Raw genomic sequence first — 23,323 nt, forward strand, 5'->3', positions numbered from 1 at the left:
ACATGGATCCGCTCGCCTCTCGTCTCACTCCCACTGTAACACTGTTTGTGGACAAGGTTGCAACAGACATTGGGACAGAAAGGGACTTTCTACCCTAAGACACCATTATGGAACAACAGATTGCTCCCAAAATGCTTTCAGGATAAGTATTTTAAAATATGGGCTGACAAAGGAATATCTCGTCTGGAACAGTGTTTCGAAGATGATATACTAATGTCTTTTGAACAGCTTAAATCCAAATACAGTTTAGACAACAAGGAGTTTTTTTAGGTACTTGCAATTGTGAGACTTTCTAAGAGTTAAAACCCAACGGAAACTACCTAGTTTAACACAACTGGAGCAATTTGTCTTTTTGAGTTGACCATTATATAAATTAATTTCTAGAGTATATAATTTTCTTATGATAAATAAACCATTACTTGAATTAGACAAATCCAAAGTGAGATAGGAACATGACTTACATTACATGACATTAGCATTGAAGGAGAAACATGGGGTGAACTGTGTAAGGATGGTGTTACATCATACTTGAATTCTAGATTTAGAATGATTCAATTTAACTTCCTTCATCAACTGTATATTACACCATCAAAACTCCATAAGTTTAATATAAAAAAAAAAATTCACCTCTTTGCTTTAGATGTGGTGTGGAGGAAGGAACTTTTTTACACTCCACATGGACCTGTACTTGGCAAAAAGTATGTAACTTTATTTCTGATATCAATGGAGTCAGTTTTCCAGTAGACCCAGAGGTATGTTTATTGGGCAATTACAACAACTCCAATATTACGCATGACCATGCCATAAGACTTACAGAAATATTATTAATATTTGCTGAGAAGTGTATTGCAATGAAGTGGAAATCAGATACTGTTATTCCCAACAAGTTATGTAAGATTTGTGTTTTGTAATTCTTGTGTATGTTATAGTTCAAAAGCAAAAATAAAATATTACAAAAAAAAAAAAAAAAAGATAAAGAGAGAGAAATACCTGTGGTTTAACATCAATAAAGTTAATAAATCACTCGTGGGCATTTCATAACAGTAGATTACTGTATGATATAACACCTGTTAGCTGGCTAAAAACTCAGAACCACGCTAACACATACGCACATACAGCCCACACGATATATCTTCAAATTCCTAATCCATCCACACATAAAACACACAACAGAACACTTGTCTATTACATATCAGATGAAATTAATGCAATTTATAGACTTTGTAAACTTAATTCGATCATAAAATGAAGAGGTCAGAAAAACGCTTACCTCTCCCCAACGCATGCAATGCGAGCTGGCGAGAGGCACGCAACTGTATTAAAATGGAACTAAGACAGCACCAGGAACAAATTTCAAAATAAAAGTCTCAAAATAGTGAATAGCAGAATCAACATTTATCGCCCAAAGAAAGACAAAAATAATCAGTAATACAATAATAAGGATTTTAGGGGAAAAGCAAACCATGCAATACATTCAAGTTGTACTCACTATAACTAGTTCCCCTTCAGGAACTCGAGCTGTGCCATAACGCTTTGGGAACACCTTCTGTGTGACTGCATTCTGAAGTACGTGTGAAATCAGTCCAAAAGAGAAGCGAGTGGTCACGAGTGATGTGAGCAACCAGGAATCATAAAAGTCCACCCGCCAAATGCACGTTAGCTTCTGATCTTCAGTGAGCACATCTGTGGTGTGTGTGTGTTGCACAGCACTCAGTCAATCAGTAAAACTCTCTGTACAGAAAACAAGAAACTATGAGCAAGCCAGCTGATACCCCTGCCACCCCCGGTGCCTCAGGGCTCAATGGGCTTTGACAAGCGAAATTCTCAGTTGCCGCCCGGCAACGGTATGGCACCGAAATGCTCGTCCCCTCGGGAGGGCGCTAGATCAGTCAGGTGGGCTGTTCCCTGCAGTTCATCTGCTTCAGGGGACTGAAATGACTCCCCTAGCCACACCAGAGGCCAGTCTCAAAAGGCTGGTTCCCTTAGTAGACTTTCTGGCAGTGTGAAAACTTCTACAGCCAGATTCTACTTCCGTTACTTTATCGTTCCAGAGAAGGTTAGGGGGTTGTGTCCGATCACAGATCTTTGTCTGCTGAACCACGTTATCAAATGCTCTTGGTTCAAGATGCTGACTATCAAACAGATTGTAACTCAAAGGTCTGAGGACTGGTTTGTTCTCAAAGATACATACTTGCACATACCCATCCTACCTCAACACAGGTGTAATGTTCAGCCTAACAGGCTGGGTTACAAAGTTTAACTCTCTGGGGTCGAAAAACACGCCGGCATGGTTTGTGGCAGTTATTCTGATAACGCCAAAAAGAACTTCAATTACTCCATCATTTTTGATCGCACAGATAAGAGCAATACATCAATCGAATCTGTAAGGAATCTACTTTTATTTGTGTACACTCATAATAACAAAAACATTTAACCCTCTGTGGCTTTGTGAAATAAAGAAAACAAACAGGGTATGCAGTCTGCTGCGTTGTTCTCTGTGATCGTCTGTAACGCCAAGGCAGCAGAGGGAGCCCTCACCTGAGTACTGACTGCCTACGCTCCCTCTGCTGCTTCTACTATCACTTCCTGTTTGGGACTATTTAGACACTGACCATGTGCTCGCTCTTCGCGAAGTATTGCCAGTTAATCTGCCTTACAGAGCGTTCTATATTTACTCTGTCTGACTACCTGTTGCTGTTTTGCTTTGTCTTTGGATTCACGAGTTTACGGATTACCCCTTTGGATTGTTTGCTATATTGGACTGCATTCATGGTTTGAACCTACATCTGTCTCCTCACTATCGTCTTCTGGATTTCCCCTTTTGTATTGTTTGCCCGATTGGACTGCTTACACGGTTTGAACCTAAGCCTGCCTCCCCATTATCGTCTTCTGGATTACCCCTGTTGTTTTGTTTGCTCGTTTGGACTGACATTACGGTTTGGACCCACAGCCTGCCTATTCACTATTGTTTCTTGGATTGCCCCGTTGTGTTGTTGACTGATCAGACTGCCTCTCTGGTTACTGACCTTTTGCCTGCTCTCCTGTATTTTGCTGTTTCTACTATTTCTAATAAACAACCGCATATGGATTCAAACTCAGCCTCAGCGTCCACGTTACATTGTCATTAAGAAATGTGTCACTAAAATGAACTAAAACGAACGAATACTCCACACAGAGACATGAAAGATATATCTATAGAAAGCCTGACATATCTACTTTTAAATAAAGTAAGTCTTTTCGAAAACAAATATCATGTGTTAAAGTAATCTGTATGAAACTGTAACGGGACTCTTGAGAAGCGTGATAGATCCAGATGCGAGCTTTATTGAACACAACATAGTCAAGACAGGCAGGGTCGATCTTCAAACAAACAGTAATACATAGGCAAGGCAAAAGCGTAATCCAGTAAAACAGGCAATAGGTCAAAATACCGGTGAGCAGTCCAAAGTAACAGATGAACAAGGCTATGAAACTAGACAAAAACTATAGCAATGAAGCAAGACAAAACTATGGCAAAAAAAAACAAGACAAAACTATGACAATGAAACAAAACCACACAGGAGTCCGCACAGGCAGAACAATACTTCGCAAAGGCCTGTTTGGTATAGGCCTCATTAAATGGCCACCAAACAGGTAGTAACCTGAAGTAACCCGAGAAGCAGCAGAGGGAGCGGTAACAGAGAGTCAATGGGTGGGGGTTCCCTCTGCTGGCGTGGCGTTGCAAAATCCCCCCCTCTAGGAGCGACTCCTGGCGCTCAAAACTACAACAGTCCAGGAGGGTGGGGGAACAGAGGCAAAACAGGGGTGGGATGGGGGGCCAGGTCCGTGCAGAGGAGGTGGGCCTGGATCGTGGAGCAGGGACAGACAGTGAAGCACTGGAGGACCTGGGCCATGGAGCAGTGGCAGACAGTGAAGCACTGGAGGACCTGGACCGTGGATCAGTGGCAGACAGTGGAACCTTGGAGGATCAGGGCTGTGGAGCAATGGCAGACAGTGTAACACTGGAGGGCCTGGGCCGTGGAAAAATGACTCTCTGGAGGCAGAGGCGCAAATTCTTGGTCAGACGAGGGCTCTGGAGCAGACTCGTGGTCAGACGAGGCCTCTGGAGTACAGCGTGTAGCCCACACGCTCAAAATGGCAACAGCCATTACAGGCAGCACAGTAGATAGTGGGATGCCTGACGGTCTTGAGAGTGTGCACGCTGTGGACATGGCTTGGGAGCGTGGGCTCTGCGTGGTTTGGGAGCGTGGGCTCTGCGTGGCTTGGGAGTTGAGACAAGACCTGGCAAGGCTTTGGGACATCAGCTGGTACGTGACGAGGCTCAGGGGGGTCAGCTGATACGTGACGAGGCTCTGGGGGGGGTGAGCTGATACGTGACAAGGCTCTAGAAGGTCAGCTGAGACGTAACGAGGCTCTAGGGGATTGGCTGAGACATGACAAGACTCTAGAGGATCAGCTGAGACGTGACATGGCTTAGGAAAGTCAGAGGGGACCTGGTGAGGTTCTGGCAGGACGGCCGTGGCTTGGCGAGGCCCTGTACTGGCAGCCATGTCGTGAAGAGGTGCTGTTAGGAGCGCAGCTGTTTCTTGACTTGATTCAGGAAGGTCTGTCGTGACTTGACTTGACTCAGGGAGGTCTGCCGTGACTTGATTTGACTCAGGGAGGTCTGCTGTGGCTTGACTTGACTCGACTCAGGGAGGTCTGCCGTGACTTGACTTGACTCAGGGAGGTCTGCCGTGACTTGACCTGACTCAGGGAGGTCTGCCGTAACTTGGGGATGGCGGTCATCTTGTGGACTGGCTCTGGGATGGCGGCCATCTTGTGGACTGGCTCTGGGATGGCGGCCACCTTGTGGACTGGCTTGGGGTTGGCAGCCATGACAGGTGCAGACTCTGGAAGGGCGACCATGACAGGTGCAGACTCTGGAGCGGTAGGCATGGCGTGAGCAGGCCCTGGAGCAGAAGACGTGACGTGAGTAAACTGTGGCTTGGTAGATTTGATTTGAGCAGGTTTTGGCTTGGCAGGCATGACTCTAGCAGACTTTGGCTTGACAGGCTTGGCGTGAGGGGGCTCGGGCATGATGGTGACAATACCGGACATGACATGTACGTTCTTTGGTGTGGCAGATACTGGAGGATGGCAAGGTTGATCATCAGCCATCCCCACAGTGAATGCCGAGCCACTTAGAAGCAACGCAAAGTCAATGTAACGTACCAGAGACCAGTGGCGGTGATGACTTGGCATTTTATTTGATATGTCTTTGTCCAAACCAAAAAAGAAAATGTCCTTAAGAAAGCTTTCTTTAAAATCCACCAAGTGACAAAGTTCACAAAAGTCCATAACATACCGTTCAATGGGCCGGTTACCTTGATGGAGGTTAACGAGGCGTGATGCTGGATACATGGTTGATTGTTGGTTCTGAAAGCCACTGGATCTGTGGGAGGCGAAGTATTCTGTAACGGGACTCTTGATAAGCGTGATAGATCCAGATGCGAGCTTTATTGAACACAACATAGTCAAGACAGGCAGGGTCGATCTCCAAACAAACAATAATACGTAGGCAAGGCAAAAGCGTAATCCAGTAAAACAGGCAATAGGTCAAAATACCGGTGAGCAGTCCAAAGTAACAAATGAACAAGGCTATGAAATTAGACAAAAACTATAGCAATGAAGCAAGACAAAACTGTGGCAAAAAAAAACAAGACAAAACTATGACAATGAAACAAAACCGTGGAAAAGGCAAAAACAAGGCAATGAAATAGGATAAACGCTTGGTAGAGTCCGCACAGGCAGAACAATACTTCGCAAAGGCCTGTTTGTTACTTACGTTAGTTGCTGTGTGTGACGTGGAGTCAGTGTGAATAGAATCCATATGCAACTTTATTAGAGTCCAACTCATAAACAAACAGATCAGGGTCAAACAGGAGTAATCTGAGTAATATAGACAAACCAGAATCAGAATCAGAGTCCAGGCAAGAAGATCGAGGCAGGTGGCGGTCCAACAGGGTAAATCCAATAAACAAAGCAAGGGTCACAAGGCAGGCGGCAGACAGACAGAGTACAAAGGCAGTTGGCAACGAGAGATCAAACAGGTATAAACGCTCAGAAATGTCAGCAGAAGCAAAACAAGACTTAGCAAGGTGGTGAGCGTGAGCGTGCTATTTATAGTCTGTGGGTAATGGCTGACACCTGTGCCGGTGATCAGCACCAGACACGGTGTTGTGGGTAATGGAGTCCAAATTGAAACTAATAGTCCATGGACGGTTCCCTCTGGTGGTGATCGGAGGGAGCCACAGAGGCTGAATTTGTGACACTGTGTTACTGTGACATAACTTACAGACATTATAGTAGTTAGATTTTTTCCAAATTATAATTCCTGACTACATGTGCAGTCAAGTAAAACATTATCAAGTATGTTTCATTTCATTGCATCAAAATGTTTCATGACGCCAGGATGTTTTTAGGCAAGGCAAGGCAAGTTTATTTATATAGCGCATTTCATACACAAAGGTAATTCAAAGTGCTTTACATAAAAGGAAGTAGAATAATCATAAAAACAATAAAAACAATAATTCACAAAAAAGGCAGTAGAATAATCATAAAAACAATAATCACAACAATAAAACAAACAAACAAAAAAAAACTTTTAAAATGATTTAAAAATTGATTTAAAATAAATTTAAGACAGTTAAAAATAGAGCAAGATTATACATAGTGCAATCAGTTTGGACGTAGCACAGTGCTCATTCAGTAAATGCTCAGCTAAACAGATGAGTTTTGAGTCTAGATTTAAATGTAGCTAATGTTTTAGCAGATTTGATCTCTTCTGGAAGCTGATTCCAACTGCGGGCAGCATAATGGCTAAAAGCGGATTCCCCTTGCTTTGTGTGAACCCTTGGTATTTCTAATTGACTCAATCTAATGATCTGAGTGGTCTGTTAGGTTTACATTCAGTGAGCATATCTGCAATGTATTTAGGTCCTAGGCAATTGAGTGATTTATAAATGAGTAAAAGTACTTTAAAATCAATTCTAAATATAACTGGAAGCCAGTGTAAGGACCTGAGGACTGGTGTGATATGCTCAGACTTTCTGGTTCTAGTCAGATTCCTGGCAGCAGTGTTCTGGATTTGGTTCTTTCTCATTATTTGACTTAGTGGGAGCATATACAGGCTAAACAAGAGCGGCGCTAGAATTGAGCCTTGAGGGACTCTGCATGTCATGGACATCCACTTAGACTTATGCTCTCCTATACTCACATAATAACCTCTCCCTTCTAAGTATGATCTAAACCAACTGATCCCAAAAAGCCCGACCCAGTTTTCCAGTCTCTCTACAAGAATGTTATGATTGACAGTGTCAAACGCAGCACTAAGATCTAGTAGTACTAGCACTGATATTTTGCCAGAATCAGAATTTAGGCGAATATCATTTATTATCTTAACGAGCGCTGTCTCTGTACTGTGATGTAGTCGGAAACCAGATTGAAAATTGTCCAGGTATCCATTTGAGTTTAAAGAGTTGTTCAACTGATTGAAAACTACCTTTTCAATAATCTTGCCTATAAAAGGAAGATTTGATATTGGTCTATAGTTGCTCAATATGGTGTTATCAAGATTGCTGTTTTTCAGAAGGGGCTTAACAACTGCAGTTTTCAGGGAGTTTGGAAAAGTCCCAGGAAGAAGTGAGGTTTTCATCACTTCTAAAAGATCTGCTTCTAAACAATTAAACACACTTTTGAAAAAAGATGTGGGAAGCGTGTCAAGGTTGCAGGTTGAGGATTTAAGGTTCTGTACTATTTCTTCCAAAGTTTTGTTATCAATTGCTTCAAAAACAGACTTAGTGACTTCTTTTTGAAATTGCGGTCAAATCTGTCTGACCTCTGCACAACTTGAGGATGTGCTAATCACCTTTCTGATATTATTGATCTTCTCGGAAAAGAAGGAAGCAAACTCATTGCATTTGCTGTTGGAGAGCCTTTCACTGGGAATCTGACTTGGGGGGTTTGTTAGTCTCTCAACAGTAGCAAAAAGAGTGCGAGTGTTGTTTAGGTTACTGTTTTAGAAGAACTTCTGTCTTGCTGTGGCTAGTTCCACATTGAAAGCATGAAGGCTGTCTTTATAGATGCTATAGTGAATTTCAAGTTCCGTCTTCCGCCACATCCACTCAGCCTTTCTGCATTGTCTTTTGATACTCTGTACTGCTGTTGATTTTCTCCAAGATGATTTTTGTCTGCCAGTCGTCTTACTGACTTTCACTGGTGCAATGTCATCAATGACATTCTTAAGTTTTGAGTAAAGGATTCCAGGAGAAGATCAACAGAGTCTGCAGAAAGGCTTGGCATTGAAGATATAGCCTTCATAAACAGCACACTAGTGTTTTCGTTAATGCATCTCTTTCGGACAGAGACAGATCTAGATTCAGTGGTAGCAGAGATTAATATATCAACGAAAATACAGAAGTGATCAGATAGTGCTACGTCCTTAATGACAATGGATGAAATGTTTAGACCCTTATTGATGAGTAAATCAAGAGTCTGTCCACGATTGTGTGTGGGTCCATGCACATGCTGAATCAGGTCAAAAGTGTTTAAAACGGTTATTATTTCTTTTGTGGTTTTGATTTCTGCATTTTCTATGTGAATATTAAAATCCCCTGCAATAGCAAAACAGTCAAACTCTGAGGAAATCATTGATAACAGTTCTGTGAACTCTTCAACAAAGGCTGGAGAATATATTGGAGGCCTGTAAATAATGATAAATAAAATGCATGGAGAACCTTTCAGCACAATCCCTAGATATTCAAAAGACAAGTACTGACCAAATGACACTTGCTTGCATTGATAGACATCTTTAAATAGAGCAGCTACACCGCCACCTCTCCTAACAGCTCTGCAGACACTCATGAAAGTAAAGTTAGGGGGGGCTGTTTCATTTAGGACTGTTGCACTGCAGCTGTGTTCAAGCCATGTTTCATTTAGAAACATAAAATCCAGAGTGCATGTGGTTATTAAGTCATTGATCAGAAATGATTTATGACTTACTGAACTGAAAAAGCGTAATCGCCCTAAGGGGGAAGCGCTATAGCGAGCTCTACACTGTACCAGTCACAGAGCTTGCGTTTAGGACTCTGGAAGACACTGGCTCCATTTACAGTAGTGATGCGCTGCGGATCTGGTAATAAAAAAAAGCATTCTGATTATTTGGACGCGGGTGGATGAGATAAATCAATAATGATGCAAATATTAACTATATTTTCTAAAATATGAACCTGTTTTAAATACTTTGTGTGTGTGTGTGTGTGTGTGTGTGTGTGTGTCTGTTTGCCTGTTCGAAAAGTTGTGACAGAAAAGGTGACATTCAGATAAAGTTTGAAGGGAGTTACGCCTGTGTTGCTATCGAGTAGGGTAATATGCAGTGGTGTACAGTACCTGCGTATACCCATTTCTTTATCAGTCGGCTTTGCATATACCCACTTCTAAATCCCCTCTGAATGCGCATCATTCAGTAGTGTCCTGCATTAGCCAAAATCATGACAGGCCACCATTTCTAATTAAATCGTATGTGAATAAAGGCAAATATTTGCTCAATAAACCCAGTAAAGACGGTGAGGACCGTGGCGCCAGCTTCCTTTGAAATATGTTTGATGATTGTGCCTGATGCGTCCGCGCCTACTCCGTCCGCGCCAGCACCACATTTGCTGCCTGTTTATACGTGAGAGCATGTCAAGGGAGGCACACCGAGTATTAAAATAATAATTATTGATTACTAATTTGAATCAGTACATTATAACAAAAACAATACATTAAAAATGAAAAGAATTACATTTTTATGATCAAAAATTTCTTAAACTGGGTGAACCCCTTTAAAATTTTGTCCAAGGATCCAGTAGGTGTTCAATCACCCAACCGATTTCATCAGAGATTGCGGAGAGTCACGTCCAGATGTCAGTTAACATTATTCTTTTTAGCGTGGATTTGGCTTAAAAGCACACGTGAATAAACTTATATAAGTATGCAGCAATGTGCAGATCAGCTGAATCAATCTGCTGTAAAAAATTAACCATCCATTCATCATATCATCATGCAAAACTAAGAATTAGAATAACTGTAAATGACGATCGGTGCGGTTATCTAAATCAGAGAAAAATACAGGTGCGGGTGGGTGGCGGGCGGATAATTCATTTGAAACTGCAGATTCGGGTGATGTTTGAGCTCATCCGCACATCTCTAATTCACAGATTACAGAATCTGGTGAATGTGTTAGGTGTAGCCCAACCTGCAGCTCTACAAAATGTCTGTTAGAGAGGCCCTGTTTACCAAGGCAGCTGAGGCAGGGGTGTCCCTGGTCGAGTGGCTGTGACTCCGAGTGGGCAGGGTAGACCTCTGGCCTGGTAGGCCATTTGGATTGTGTCCACAATCCAGTGGGAGATCTTATTTTGAAGAAAGCTGTCTTCATGGAGAGGGCACAGAAACCAACTGACTGAAGAGGCTCAGCGGTGCAATCTGGGAGGGTTCAAGCTCTGGGCATATCACAGTAATCTGATAACAAATCGTGCTTCCGATCTGCCTTCCACCAAGTCATGGTTGGCTGATATCACTGCCACATGGATCTTGGGTGTAGAAGCAGAAAGGTGCCTATCCAGGCCTCCATGGAGGAAGGAAAGCACAGATTTGATGCCACATCTCCATGGGTCCTTCCCTTGTGAAAAACACCAGCTCATTTCAGAACATACAGCTGCATAGTGGAGGGGCTCTGGCCTGCATAAGGGTGCTTACCACTGCGGGTTGAAAGTTTCTGGAGTCCTCTTGGTCATGTCCACAGACCATAGATGGAGGTTCCAGAGATCTGGTGCCAGATTGTGCCCTTCCCCTGAGAAATGAGGTCCTTCCTCAGAGAAATGTGCCAGGGAGGGATTGATGATAGGAGCATGAGCTCCGAGAACCAGGTTCTCTTGGACCAAAACAGGTCTACCAGAACAATCTGTTCTTCATCCTCCCTGACTTTGCACAGCGTCTGTGCAATGAGGCTTACTGGGGGAAAAGCATACTTGCGTAAGCCCTTCAGCCAGCTGTGTGCCAGTGCATCTGTACTGAGGGTACAGGTCAGGCCGTACCACAACTGGCAATGAGTGGATTTCAGTGAGGCGAACAGATCTACCTGTGCCTGGCCGAACCGACTCCAGATCAGCTGGACCGTCTGAGTGTGGAGCCTCCACTCGCCTCGAAGTGCAACTTGTAGTGAGATAGAATCGGTCACACGATTGAGTTCGCCCAAGATGTGAGTGGCACACAGAGATTTGAGTCTGTGCTGGCTCTAGAGTAGGAGATGGCTGGCCAGTTGTGACATCCAAAAGGAGCGTACACCGCCCTGGTGGTTGATGTACGCCACAGTCGCTGTGTCATCTGTGCGGACCAACACATGCTTGCCCTGAACCAAAGGCCGGAACCTCTTCAAGGCCAGAAGCACTGTCAGCAACTCCAGGCAATTGATATGCCAAAGCAGCCGAGGGCCTGTCCAGATCCCTAAGGCTGCATGCCCATTGCATATGGTGCCCCAGCCTGTTGTGGAAGCATCTGTTGTGACAACAATGCATCTGGACACTTGTTCCAAGGGAACCCCTGCCCGTAGAAACAAAATGTCTGCCCAAAGGCTGAAGGTTTTGCAACACAAAGATGTGATGTACACACGATATGTGCCTCAGCGCCATGCCCATCTCGGGACTCAGGTATGAAGCCAGTGCTGCAGAGGTCTCATATGCATCAGGCCCAGCGGCGTGACCACGGCCTCTCACGCACTTCAGCACTGACTATGCACGGCCTTAGGAAAGAAGTGCAGTCATAGTGACCGAGTCCAGTTCTACACTGAATAAAGAGATACTCTGCACTGGGGAGAGTTTGCTCTTTTCTCAGTTGACCCAAAGTCCCAATGGAACCAGGTGGTTGAGAACTGCATCCCTGTGGGCGCAAACCAGATCTTGTTAGTGTGCTAGGATCAGCCAGTCATCGAGATAATTAAGAATGCGTATGCCCACTTCACTGAGAGGGGAAAGGGCAGCCTCCGCGATCTTCTTGAAGACACGATGCGACAGGGATAGGCCACAGGGGAGAGCCTTGTACTGATAAGCCTGACCTTCGAAGGCAAACCGTAGGAACAGCCTGTGTCTTGGAAGGACCAAGACATGAAGTATGCATCCTTCAGGTCTATTGCCACAAACCAATCTTGAACCCTGACACACATGAGAATGTGTTTGAGGGTTAACATTTTAACGGGAGCTTATGAAGGGCCAGATTCAAAATCCTCAGATCTAAGATTGGTGTGAGTCCACCACCCTTCTTGGGTACAATGAAGTAGGGGCTGAAAAACCCACTCTTCATCTCGGCTGAGGGGATAGGCTCTATCACACCCTTTCCCACTTGAAGGACCACAACATTCTTGCCCTGAGCCATTAAACTTGAGCGGACACCTCACGAAGCCAAAGGGAGGGATTCCAATCATCTCAGGACTCTGCCAGCAGTCTCAGAGGAACTACACCCAATGGGGATGTTGTGGCTGAATGGAGCGAAAGGCGCCGTGCCTGGAGATGAGAAGCCCCAAAGAACACGGAGTGCCTTGCCAACATGTGGAGACACCAGGTGAGTGCTCAACACATCCTGGTCTGCAGTCTCAGCATCTGGCTGTCTCATGGAGGGCCATAGTGCTGTAAGGTAACCAAGAGGAGGAGGAAATGCTCTTACTGACCATGTAGTGGCTGTCTGCCAAAGGACAGACGGTCGGAATGGGGCCGGATCCACCACTCTGGATCTGGGTAGGTCAGTTGGCCTGCCTCCCCTGGGTTGCTTGTCTAAGGAACACTTCGAAACCTCTCAAGGGTTCTAGGTATCCTATTGACGAGCTGGCGTTGCCACATTCCTGCGATAACTTTGATCATGGGGCGGGTCGGCACCACCCTTGTGCAGATCTCATAACACCTTGGCCTGGTACACCCACAGGATAGCCATGGTGTGCAGAGTGGACGCAGCTTATCCAGAAGCCATGAAAGCCCTTGCCCGGAGAGATCTTACTCTGGGGGGATCCTGTCAAGCAGCGGCATTTTGCGGAGAGTGCACCACAATCGCCCCTTCCGCTTGGAGAACCTCCGTAAGCCCCCTCGCTGGACCCCCATCAAGGGTGGTGAAGGAGAAGGAGTTGGTGTATCGTGTTCTGGCCGAAACAGAGCCTTCCGCGATTTCGTCAATTTCTCGTGCACTTCCAGAAAAACAGGCACTGGAAACAACCGTGACGGTTGTTACCCAGATGTCTATTATCCAGCCATGAAGGTTCGGGACTCCGATCTTCTTGGCTGCCCATTTAAGCATGGCTGCCATTTTAGCATCCGCCTCCAACTAAAAATCAGCTCCTCGCAGAGGCCTTCTCAGCCACAACCAGAAGGGCACGGAAGGAAAGGCACGTTTATCAACACACAATCCCAACCATGCCAGCTCTTTTAGAGAAATTACTCTTTTAGGAGAAAGATTTGCTCTTCAAGGTCACTGTTGAAGCACCCAGGGGAACTCTCACAACACTTATCTGTGTTATCTGTGTTTGAGAAGGGAGAGACTGCTGCTTGTGTCGTAGATCCAATGACAAAGAGGTGAATGATGCTGCTTCTCACAGAGAGACACTGCATTTGGCTCCGAAGAATGGAATAAGTGAGCAGATGCCATGCTGGCCTAGTTATACCAGGATGTCTGGGGCATGGCCAGCTATGCAAATTCTGCACACCCAATTTCATTGGCCTTTTCTCAATGTTGTCAGAGGTGTTTGGGCTCCCAAGAGTGACCCCTAGTGTCATACATTAACACAATGTCGGAGTGAACGACAGAGAGGGAGGAGTGGTTACAGGTATACTGCATCTGCAACGTGATCTTATGATAATTCGTATGTATTTTACGTAAAATATGGTTCCATAAAATGACATTTACTTACGTTTTTACAGGCAGTAAAATGTACAATACTGACATATTTTCAACATCTAAACGTACAAATACTTACATATTTTTTGCATTTAAACATACAAAACTGATGTATTGAGGACACCTAAAAAACAAATCCATGTGAATATTGAAATCGCTGCATTAATTTCATTATTATTGTTTTTAGTTGTCATACCAATGGCCTTATTTTTTCACTTGCACTTTTAAATAGTTTAATAGTTTATTTAATATGAAACTATAACATTTCATTCGTTTCTAAGGATAGGTATACATAATGTTAAACAAGACTACACTTTAAACCCTTAAAATGAATAACATTTCTGCAATCGTTTAACCACCCATGTAATATTTACTTAGTTTACTGTGGTGGGACACAAAAGACGTTTTCTCCGACATGCTGTGACTAACAATAGAACCATAAAACACACCGAATACGCATCATAATTACAAAATGAAACAATTGTATTTGTGCGCTATAATCCAGATCTTCAGAATCCATACGATTGCGAGGAACAGACCCAAAATCAAGACTTTATCCGGCGATCTTCATCTCCATCCAAGCAGTGAGTCCAGTAGCAACAGCAAATAAACCCACGAAATGCATTTTACAAATTCAAAACAACAGGTTTTACGGCAGGAAAATCGAATGCTCATTGGCTCTAGCCTGCATTCATCACAGAATACGACATGCCGTGTTTCTGGTGGGAAGTGTTTGAAAGATGCGCGGGCGCCTTCTTCACAGAGTGGATCAGGATAATAATTTAGATTATATTTTCACCATTTAACTATTTAAATTTTGCTCTGCACCTCAAACAAACCTACTGTATTCCGCCAGAGAGGACTGTGGCTGCAACGCATCGTCATTTGGATTACTTTTAATACTGCTGTACATTTCTGCAATAAATAAATGAATGTGATTGCACTTTTGTGCCTGCCATGTTTTTGTATAGAGAGAGTTATGATTAACGTTAGGTTTAGAGGTAGGAGTGGGATTAGTGACTATAAAAATATTTGCTGTATTGTTACTAAAATGGTAATTTCCCTGCATATTTTGGTCAGTTTTATATCTTTTTATATTAGCTATAAAATGGGTAGGTTTGGGTTTGGGGGTAGGTTAAGGGGGCTAAAAATCTAAATCGCTTATTAATAAAATGATACAAATGCATATTTGCTATAAAATGGGTAGGTTTGGGTTTGGGGGTAGGTTAAGAGGGCTAAAAATCTAAATCGCTTAATAAAGTGACAAAAAGGCATTGATACGAATGAAATAAAAGATACGTAAGTATTTTACGTTTTTTAACTAAAATTACGTAGTGATTTGTACGTTTTAAACTTTGAAATATGTCTAAATTGTATGTTTTAGCATCAATAAAAACGTACAAAAATATACATTTTGTGCCTCCAAACGTTACGTATAAATACCTATGTATAAACAATGAGACCAGGCTGGCATATGCAATATTTTTTTTTTAAACAAAACTGTAAATAAAGTGTAGCTGTTCTGCTGTGTAACAGCTTAAGATGAAATACCTCACCGCCAGTGCACTGAGGCCTGTGCTGATGAGACTGCTGTTCAGAGAAGGAAGGTGCCACAAACACTTGTCCTAAATATGACAAACAACTCTTTGGTTAAAAGTAAGTTTTAGTAGTGTTGTGGCTTGTAGATTACAGACACATTCATTCCTAGATATTTGCGTGCTTTACAAGGGTTACATTGAGAAAGAAAGAAAGTATACACATTTCTGTGCAAGTCTATTTGAGGCCACAGTCATAAAATCAATTAAAAAGCAGAATTTCCTCTGTATTACTGTAGTAAGTGTTCCAAGTCAGCAAAGAAATAACAATTACTGTCAAACAAACAGACAAAGAGTTCATTAAGTTTAAACCACAAAGGTGTAATCATGCAATAACTATAATTGTGATGTATTAAAACACATATTGATGATAAAATTGTAAATTGAAAAAAAAAAAAAAAGAAAGAAAAGAAAACAGCCTTAAAATCAACATGCATTTGCTGCAACAACTCGGGGGAAAACAGAAAACTAACTACAAAATTTTACATTTGTGACAGTAAAAAGGCATCTAGCGTGAACAGAATCACTTGTCTTTTGTCTAAATTACATGTAGCCCATGCACAAAGTAGGCCTAAGTCAGTTAAAATTAGCAGCAGACAAAAAGATTCACACACAATTTATTTTTGTTAACTTACCCAAGTATATTTGTCCAGTGGTAAAAATGCAAGCAGTCTCATTTCTTCTTCTGTGGTTTTGTTGCACATTAGCAACACATTAATGCACCGCTGCCTTTCACTGGTGAATTCATGTCATTGGTTTCGTTGTGGCTACTTGAATATTTTAAGTAAGCCTTACTCAAAGCAGCAAGTAAACGGTTTTATTCACCTTGAAATTAGCTGTTACTTAACCTTCTAAGTGCCAAAGTCGCAAAATTGTGACAAGACGTCATACTTAATAAAATAGACTGTAGTTCCTTATATGGTGTAATATCTCATTTGTATTCCCTGCCACTAGACCAAAATTACGTCATGTTCGTATTCAACGTGTTTGAGGAAATAGCAGAGCAAGTGAGCTATCGTGTCATTCATTCAAGCAGTTCAGTTCATAGTGTGCGAGTAAATTGTGAGATTTGTGAGAGAAAATCACCAAATGGCTAATAAAAAGTTGTACTGTGAGGGTGTGTTGCAAATTTTATTTGCCGATTCTGACTCGAGAATATTTGCCTTTTGGAAATGACGATCGGTCGTCTAATAATTACACGAGAGTGTTCACGAAGCACAAACAAGCGATCATTTCGACCCTTTGCCCAACGGGGATGGGGGTGGCAGGGGTGAATCTGGGGCTGGAAGTAGCACGAGCTCTCTGGATCCAGTGCCCCAAAGAGGTGGGAGTGGCCGCGCTGTGCGTGGGACAGCCAGGAGATGTGATAAAGGCAGCAAGCCCCGTTCACACTACAAGCGACACGCAGCGACAAAGCGCCCACTAGCAACCTCATCACCAGCCACTGGCGACATGCAGCGACAGAAGTCGCTGCTAGTGTGAATGCAGCTGCAGGGGCGATCTGGATCTTGCGTTTTACTACTATATAGTATAGTAATATAATAACAATTTAGTACTTTCTCCTGTTTTATTGTTGGTTTCCGCTTTTCTGATAATTTGGAATGAGGATAAAAAGACAAACAACAACAACATGCAAATAAGTTCAAACATCAATACAATATCTACTATTTCCTGAATATTGTGAAATTCGGGATGGCTGCCCCTGATGACATCATAATATGCAAATCAGATAAGTATATTTACACCCCACATAAACTTTCGGTCATGCCCAACATTTTTCTAATTAACAGTTGATCTCTATCTTTAAGACCTTTCAAGCCACAAGCTTTTGAAATCTTGATGTCAAAATCCAGCATTTTTCAAAAAAAAAAAAAATCCCTGGCCCAGTTAAAGCAACAGTACTAAACATACTGCTGTTTGTCATCAAAGGGATAGCTCACCAAAAAAAATAAATAAATAAAATTCTGTTATATTATTTGCTCACACACATGTTATATTGACATATATTGTGATGTATCATTATAGGATTGTCTAGCATTATATTCATTATCACAGAATCGCTGTATCATGATATTATCCGTATTATGAGCCATGTATCGTGATTTGTATCGTGAGGTACCCTTTGATTCCCACCCCTAATCACCATATGAATTGCCTGCACTGTGTGTAGGTGTGACCACATTACAGATGAGCTCAGACATGAAACACTGTACCTGGCATTGGTTTTATATGGACTATGGGACATGGGGGGATATGACAGAGACTCAAACCAAGGTGTCCATGAGCAAAATGATTTTATATGCCATGCACCCGTTCACAGTCCACTGTGCTATAGCTCTAACAAAAATTTCACACAAAGACCCAAATTTGAATTATGTTCTATTTTCCCTTAGTTTGCCAAATTTTGGGAATTGATTAATCATTTTAAAAATAGGGTAACCTACCTCTGGAAGTCAAAGTCAATAGTGGAATGTTTTGCCTGCAGAAGAGCCCATAGACACCAAAATAAATGAGCCACCTGGGGAAAAAAATTAAATAGTCTTAAATTGGAAAATTTACAAACATGGCAACAACTTACTATCTAGCCTATTAAACATTTGCCTCCAGTACCGGTGGTCCCTTTTTATTACAAATGCCTGCATATATTATTACAAATGCCTGCAAAGGGCACCAAAGGCCTGGTAGAGGACGATCAAATCTATTGACCAAACATTTAATTTAACTATCCATTTAATCTTTAATTTTTGGCCACCTTTTTGCAATGAAAATGTTACAGCCTCTGTAATTTCAACACAAACAAGTGGACATCACAATCCTTGCAAAAATTAACCATGGTTTTATCATAATAAAACAGCTTAATTTTATTTTGTGTGATTTCTGAATGCTTAAAGTACCCCTATTATGGATTAAAAAAGGTTCATATTTTGGATTTGGGAGTCCCCAACAACAAGTTTACATGCATGCAAGGTCATAAAATATGTTTATTGTCTTATAATTTGCATTTATTTTTTACCTTATTTGCTCAACGACTCCAAAACGGTTCGTTAAAACGAATCATTTGTCCAAACCACTTCTTTGCTGACACTAATCTGCAGTGATTGGTCCGATAACCCAGTCTTTTGTGATTGGTTTAATGTGCAGCGAATTTCAAACACGGAACGCCCATCACCGTTACTCTAGCCCACAACAGCACCCAAACAGCCATAGTACATGCGTCAACCCAATGCAGAAATGTTTTGATAAAGCACTGCAGCTTGTACACCAACGTATTGTTCTATTCTTTGTCAGAACTTCAAGTAATCACAACGGCAAACATTCACTATTCATCGACACATTTCTGGACAATAGTGAGTGAACAGATAAAGCTGTCAGCCGGTTAGGCAGAGACCTATGAGCTGCGCGGAGCGAACACAACACACACACAACTAAATATGTATTTTACATGATACAGAGTAACATTACATAAAAGCAACAAGTTTTAAAGGATTACTCCACTTTCAGAATAAAAATGTCCTGATAATTTACTCACCCCCCTGTCATACACGACATAATATTACACCACATAACACACAACTACGTATTTTGAACAGTTGACAGAAAATACAACCATCAATTATTAATCACACTTACAGGTAGAGGTTCAGAGGAGCAAGCCGGTCCAAATAAACTGGTTACTGATCCATCTTTTAAGAGCAAGCTTTTGGTGAATCCCGCATTGTACTTAGGATACAGCATCTTCTCGACATGACGTAAACCACATGGAAATTTTACTGTTTGTGGGCGGGCAAGTTGTTCGCGACGTAGAACGTGGGCGGACATTATGCAAATGTGTTACTTTGTGACGTACAGCCGTAACAGAAAAAGATTTGAATTCCTGACGACTCGTTCAGGCTATTGTGAACCGACTCCTTTTTTTGACAGACAATAAGTTTATGTATCGTGCATTGTCGGCTTCACAACTTTGCGGATAGTTTATGTTCACATACAGCTACATGACACACTGCATGAAAGGTCATATGTCCAACAATGCAGGGAATGAGGAGAGGGTAGCATCTTTTGTTTCAAGTTTTGTATTACATCACCCAGTGGTGTGTGAATTCATTGATAAAGCACTACTCCCTCACAGCACTGTGGGACCCAGGCACTTCTTACTGTACTCCTTCTTTAGCAACACCATAACATTTTGGATGTTTGTGGATCTGAAATGATTGACTTGATTGAATGATTGAAACTAGAATATGCATTTCCAGAAGTCTGTATTTTGTAAATATGGGCCTTGGAAAATGTTAAATGAGTTTATGGTGCTTTGGCTACAGCAGGTAATTCTAGTATTGAAAACAACCACACATATCACTTCTGCAGGCAGTGTTGTACTCTGTGAGATGAAGTGTCACTCTTTTCATAGTTTTTGTCAGCTATGAGACACTTGCATGGTATTTCTCCTGCTCTTTTTCTAGCAAAAATTCACTCATCACCAATTGAAAACTTAGAGTGAAGGCCTGATTATTTCAGGAGTCTTGTCACAAGTCCATTGTTTTTGAATGTCAGTGTTACTTCTACTATATTTTTTTTTACACTTTAAACAATAGTTTGGTATTCATCTTGTACCATTGTTCTCTTTTATGCTAAGAAATAAATCTCCTGACAGTTCTCTACGAAGTGGTTCCGTTGTTGCCAGCATGAAGTCTGAGATTCAGTAGGCGATATAACACTTTTAGCTGTCAGGGAATTACTTGTCTTTAAACCTGTTCAGTATACTTACCTGTTGATTTTTTATTTGTTTGTTTGTTTGTTTGTTTTATTTAGTAACTTTCAGGAGGCTGTACTCATTTTTGCAACACAACAATTTATCAATTTGATAAGAAGATCTTATTTCCCTGAATAATTCTGACATTCTTTTTTGATAACTGACCAAGCTGGCTTGTTGGAACATTATATCTCCAATAAACCCTAACATGTCTTCTAAGTAAAGAGTAGTTGGTGAATTTGTTAAGTTGTAGTCGTGGTGTACTCATTTATGCTGTGCACTATATGTATGTATATACAAACAGTACCCCGGGTACAACGGGGCTAAAGGCGCTCCAGGGTAAAAGGCACCTTTGATATGAATCTCCTCTAAACCACTAGATGGCAGAAAAAAACATGGTGCAGCACTTTCCAAAACATCCGCTTTTCAACATACACATGCAAATTTGTCTGATCCTTGACACGATCATGGGCAGGAGCGCAAAGTCGATTCTGTGCTTGCTTGATCTAATATTTGATTTTTTTAAAAATGTAATTTAAGTAACAAATGAGAATCACTAAAAGGTCTTCTTAATCATTTTCAGCTTTGTTTAAGATAATTAAAACAGCAGTTTTTACAATAATGAAAGAATATGTAAAAGTATGGCATTTGGGGTAAAAAAAAAAAAAAAAAAAAAAAACACTCCTGCTGTTGAGGCTAAAAGACACAATAATTAACATGATAATTAATAGAAGGTTGACTTTTCCATTTGTTAACATGACATTGTTATATATTATGTCATATATTATGTGTCCATCTTAGAGACATTCTAATGTTTAGAATGAAACCATCATATTTAAAAACATGCTATTAATCATATCATGTAATAAAATATAATTTGTTGTTACTACTGTAAATCTATATTAAATGATTTCGGGATCTCCTTCAATGCTTTCAGAGTCTTTACATTTCAAAAATATTTTTTTTCTGTATTTTAAAATATATGTTTTATATTAACATATTTTAATGACATTATACTTATTGAACAAAAAAATATTATTTTGTTTATCAAAATACGCAGAAAATAGTACAAATTTTGCTAAAGTGACTGTTTTGAACGAGTATTAACTTTATACATTATTAAACAACAACAACAACAAAACATTATTTTATTAAAGTATTTGTATCAATACTGTGTGCCTTTTACCCCATGCTGGTGAGCCTTTAATTCCATGTGTGGGGTAAAAGGTCCCCCTTGCCACCTCATACATTTATGAGATTTTTAAACAAAATAAAGAGGTTGTATGATTATTTTCACACGAAATCTGTTGCTCCATAAACGTTCAGTACAAACACATGTATTTTTCTGCAATCATAAACTTTGAACACAGTGAAAAGCCCTTTTTTTCTACGGGGGTGCTTTTATATATATATATATATATGAAAAGTTCAGATGCAATTCAAAATGCATTTTCATCAGGTTCCAATGTATAGGTTTCTACCTAAGTAGCAGTAATTCTGATTGGGCTGAGGCTGGGATTTTAGCGAGTTTGGCGTAAAGGTATTTGATGGACATATAATATGTATCGAGAGCATTCACTCAGTATTATTATCTAATTTTTGACCAAGATGGCCTTTGAACTCGTCATATATATATAGATATGATAGAGATATAGATTAAGCTCTATGCTCACACGTATGAACAGGCAGCATCTGGAAAGGAAAGGACGTGACGTGTGGCCAAGTATGGTGACCCATACTTGAAATTTGTGCTCTGCATTTAACCCATCCAAGTGCACACACACACCGTGAACACACACCTGGAGCAGTGGGCAGCCATATTGCTATCGCTGCAGTGCCTGGGGAGCAGTTGGGGGATCGGTGCATTGCTCAAGGGACTCACCTCAGTCGTGGTATTGAGGGTGGAGAGAGCGCTGGTTATTCATTCCCACCACCTTCAATCCCTGCCGGACCTGGGACTCAAACCCGCAACCTTTCGGTTACAAGCCTAACTCCCTAACCATTAGGCCACGGCTGCCCCGTAAAAGATGGGATTTGAACCTAGACTTTAATGTGTGGCGGGCAAGTGCTCAACCACTGAGCCACAAACTCTGGGGTGGAGCGTGTGCGGACACATCAGGCGCAATCATCAAACATATTTAAAAGGAAGCAAGCACCATGGTCCTGGCCGCATCACTGTCTATACTGGGTGTGTTTAGGGAATATTCACGCCTACTGTACTCCTGTAACACAGCAAAGTAAACAAAGCATCTGAGCGTATCTGCTGCTCAGATACACCTAAGGCTACCCGATACTCGATTATTTCCTTCATTTTTATTTTTATTGAAAACAAATGACTTTCCGATGTAAAATGACGTGAAAAAGCAAAAGACCGATTTCGGCAACAGGCGGACGCGAACTCCGGTCGTTTGTGTCAAAAAACGATAACTATTTGCTTTACCGCTTACGCCAGTGGAAACATGTTTTAACAACCGTCTTTTGTAGTGTTGTCACATTACTAGATAGAGGCAATATACATCATAAAAGGCACCAGACTACAGAAAATGGCATATACTCCAGTGATTTATTTTTACTAATATTTATTTTGCTTCCGACGCCCATGATATATATACATACATTTTTGCCAACTTCATAACTGTTAATCTAGCCCCTCCCTTGGCCTCCCCCAAACACTCACCAAGGAGAACTTGCAGACTTGTACATAAAGTTCCTGGACCTCTTTCTTGGTGACAGTTGAATCCACACCATTAAACCACTTGAAACTCTCCAGATAAGCCGTAAGCCAATCAAACTGAAGTTCACAGCTAGGGTATAGGCTGGAGTCAACATTACTGATACCTCAAAAATGAAAAACAAATGATCTGTAAGCGTGTTAGATAGACAGTAGCAAAAATCATATATTTTAATGTTGGTTATAGATGTTTTTTTTTTTATTTGTACCTGCAAATTCATTGAAATGGTTTCCAATGTCATACGCTTGGTAATTGAAATCTGCATATTCATAGTCAATGAATTTTACTGTGCCTAC

General features: G+C 41.4%; 1 protein-coding gene across 2 annotated transcripts in view; it reads right to left on the reverse strand.

The window, feature by feature from the left end:
- zgc:113516 (uncharacterized protein LOC541449 homolog) overlaps window positions 1-23,323 on the reverse strand; it is a 36,981-nt gene that overhangs the window by 6,568 nt on the left and 7,090 nt on the right. For both annotated transcript variants that reach the window (XM_051104764.1, XM_051104765.1), the window contains exons 5-7: window positions 23,236-23,319; window positions 22,973-23,133; window positions 17,993-18,066 (exon numbers count right to left, since the gene is read on the reverse strand). In XM_051104764.1, coding sequence (XP_050960721.1) covers window positions 17,993-18,066; window positions 22,973-23,133; window positions 23,236-23,319 — 319 coding nt within the window. The remainder of the gene's footprint in view (window positions 1-17,992; window positions 18,067-22,972; window positions 23,134-23,235; window positions 23,320-23,323) is intronic.

This window comes from Labeo rohita, unplaced genomic scaffold (assembly GCF_022985175.1).
Source record: "Labeo rohita strain BAU-BD-2019 unplaced genomic scaffold, IGBB_LRoh.1.0 scaffold_79, whole genome shotgun sequence".
Lineage (NCBI taxonomy): Eukaryota > Metazoa > Chordata > Actinopteri > Cypriniformes > Cyprinidae > Labeo > Labeo rohita.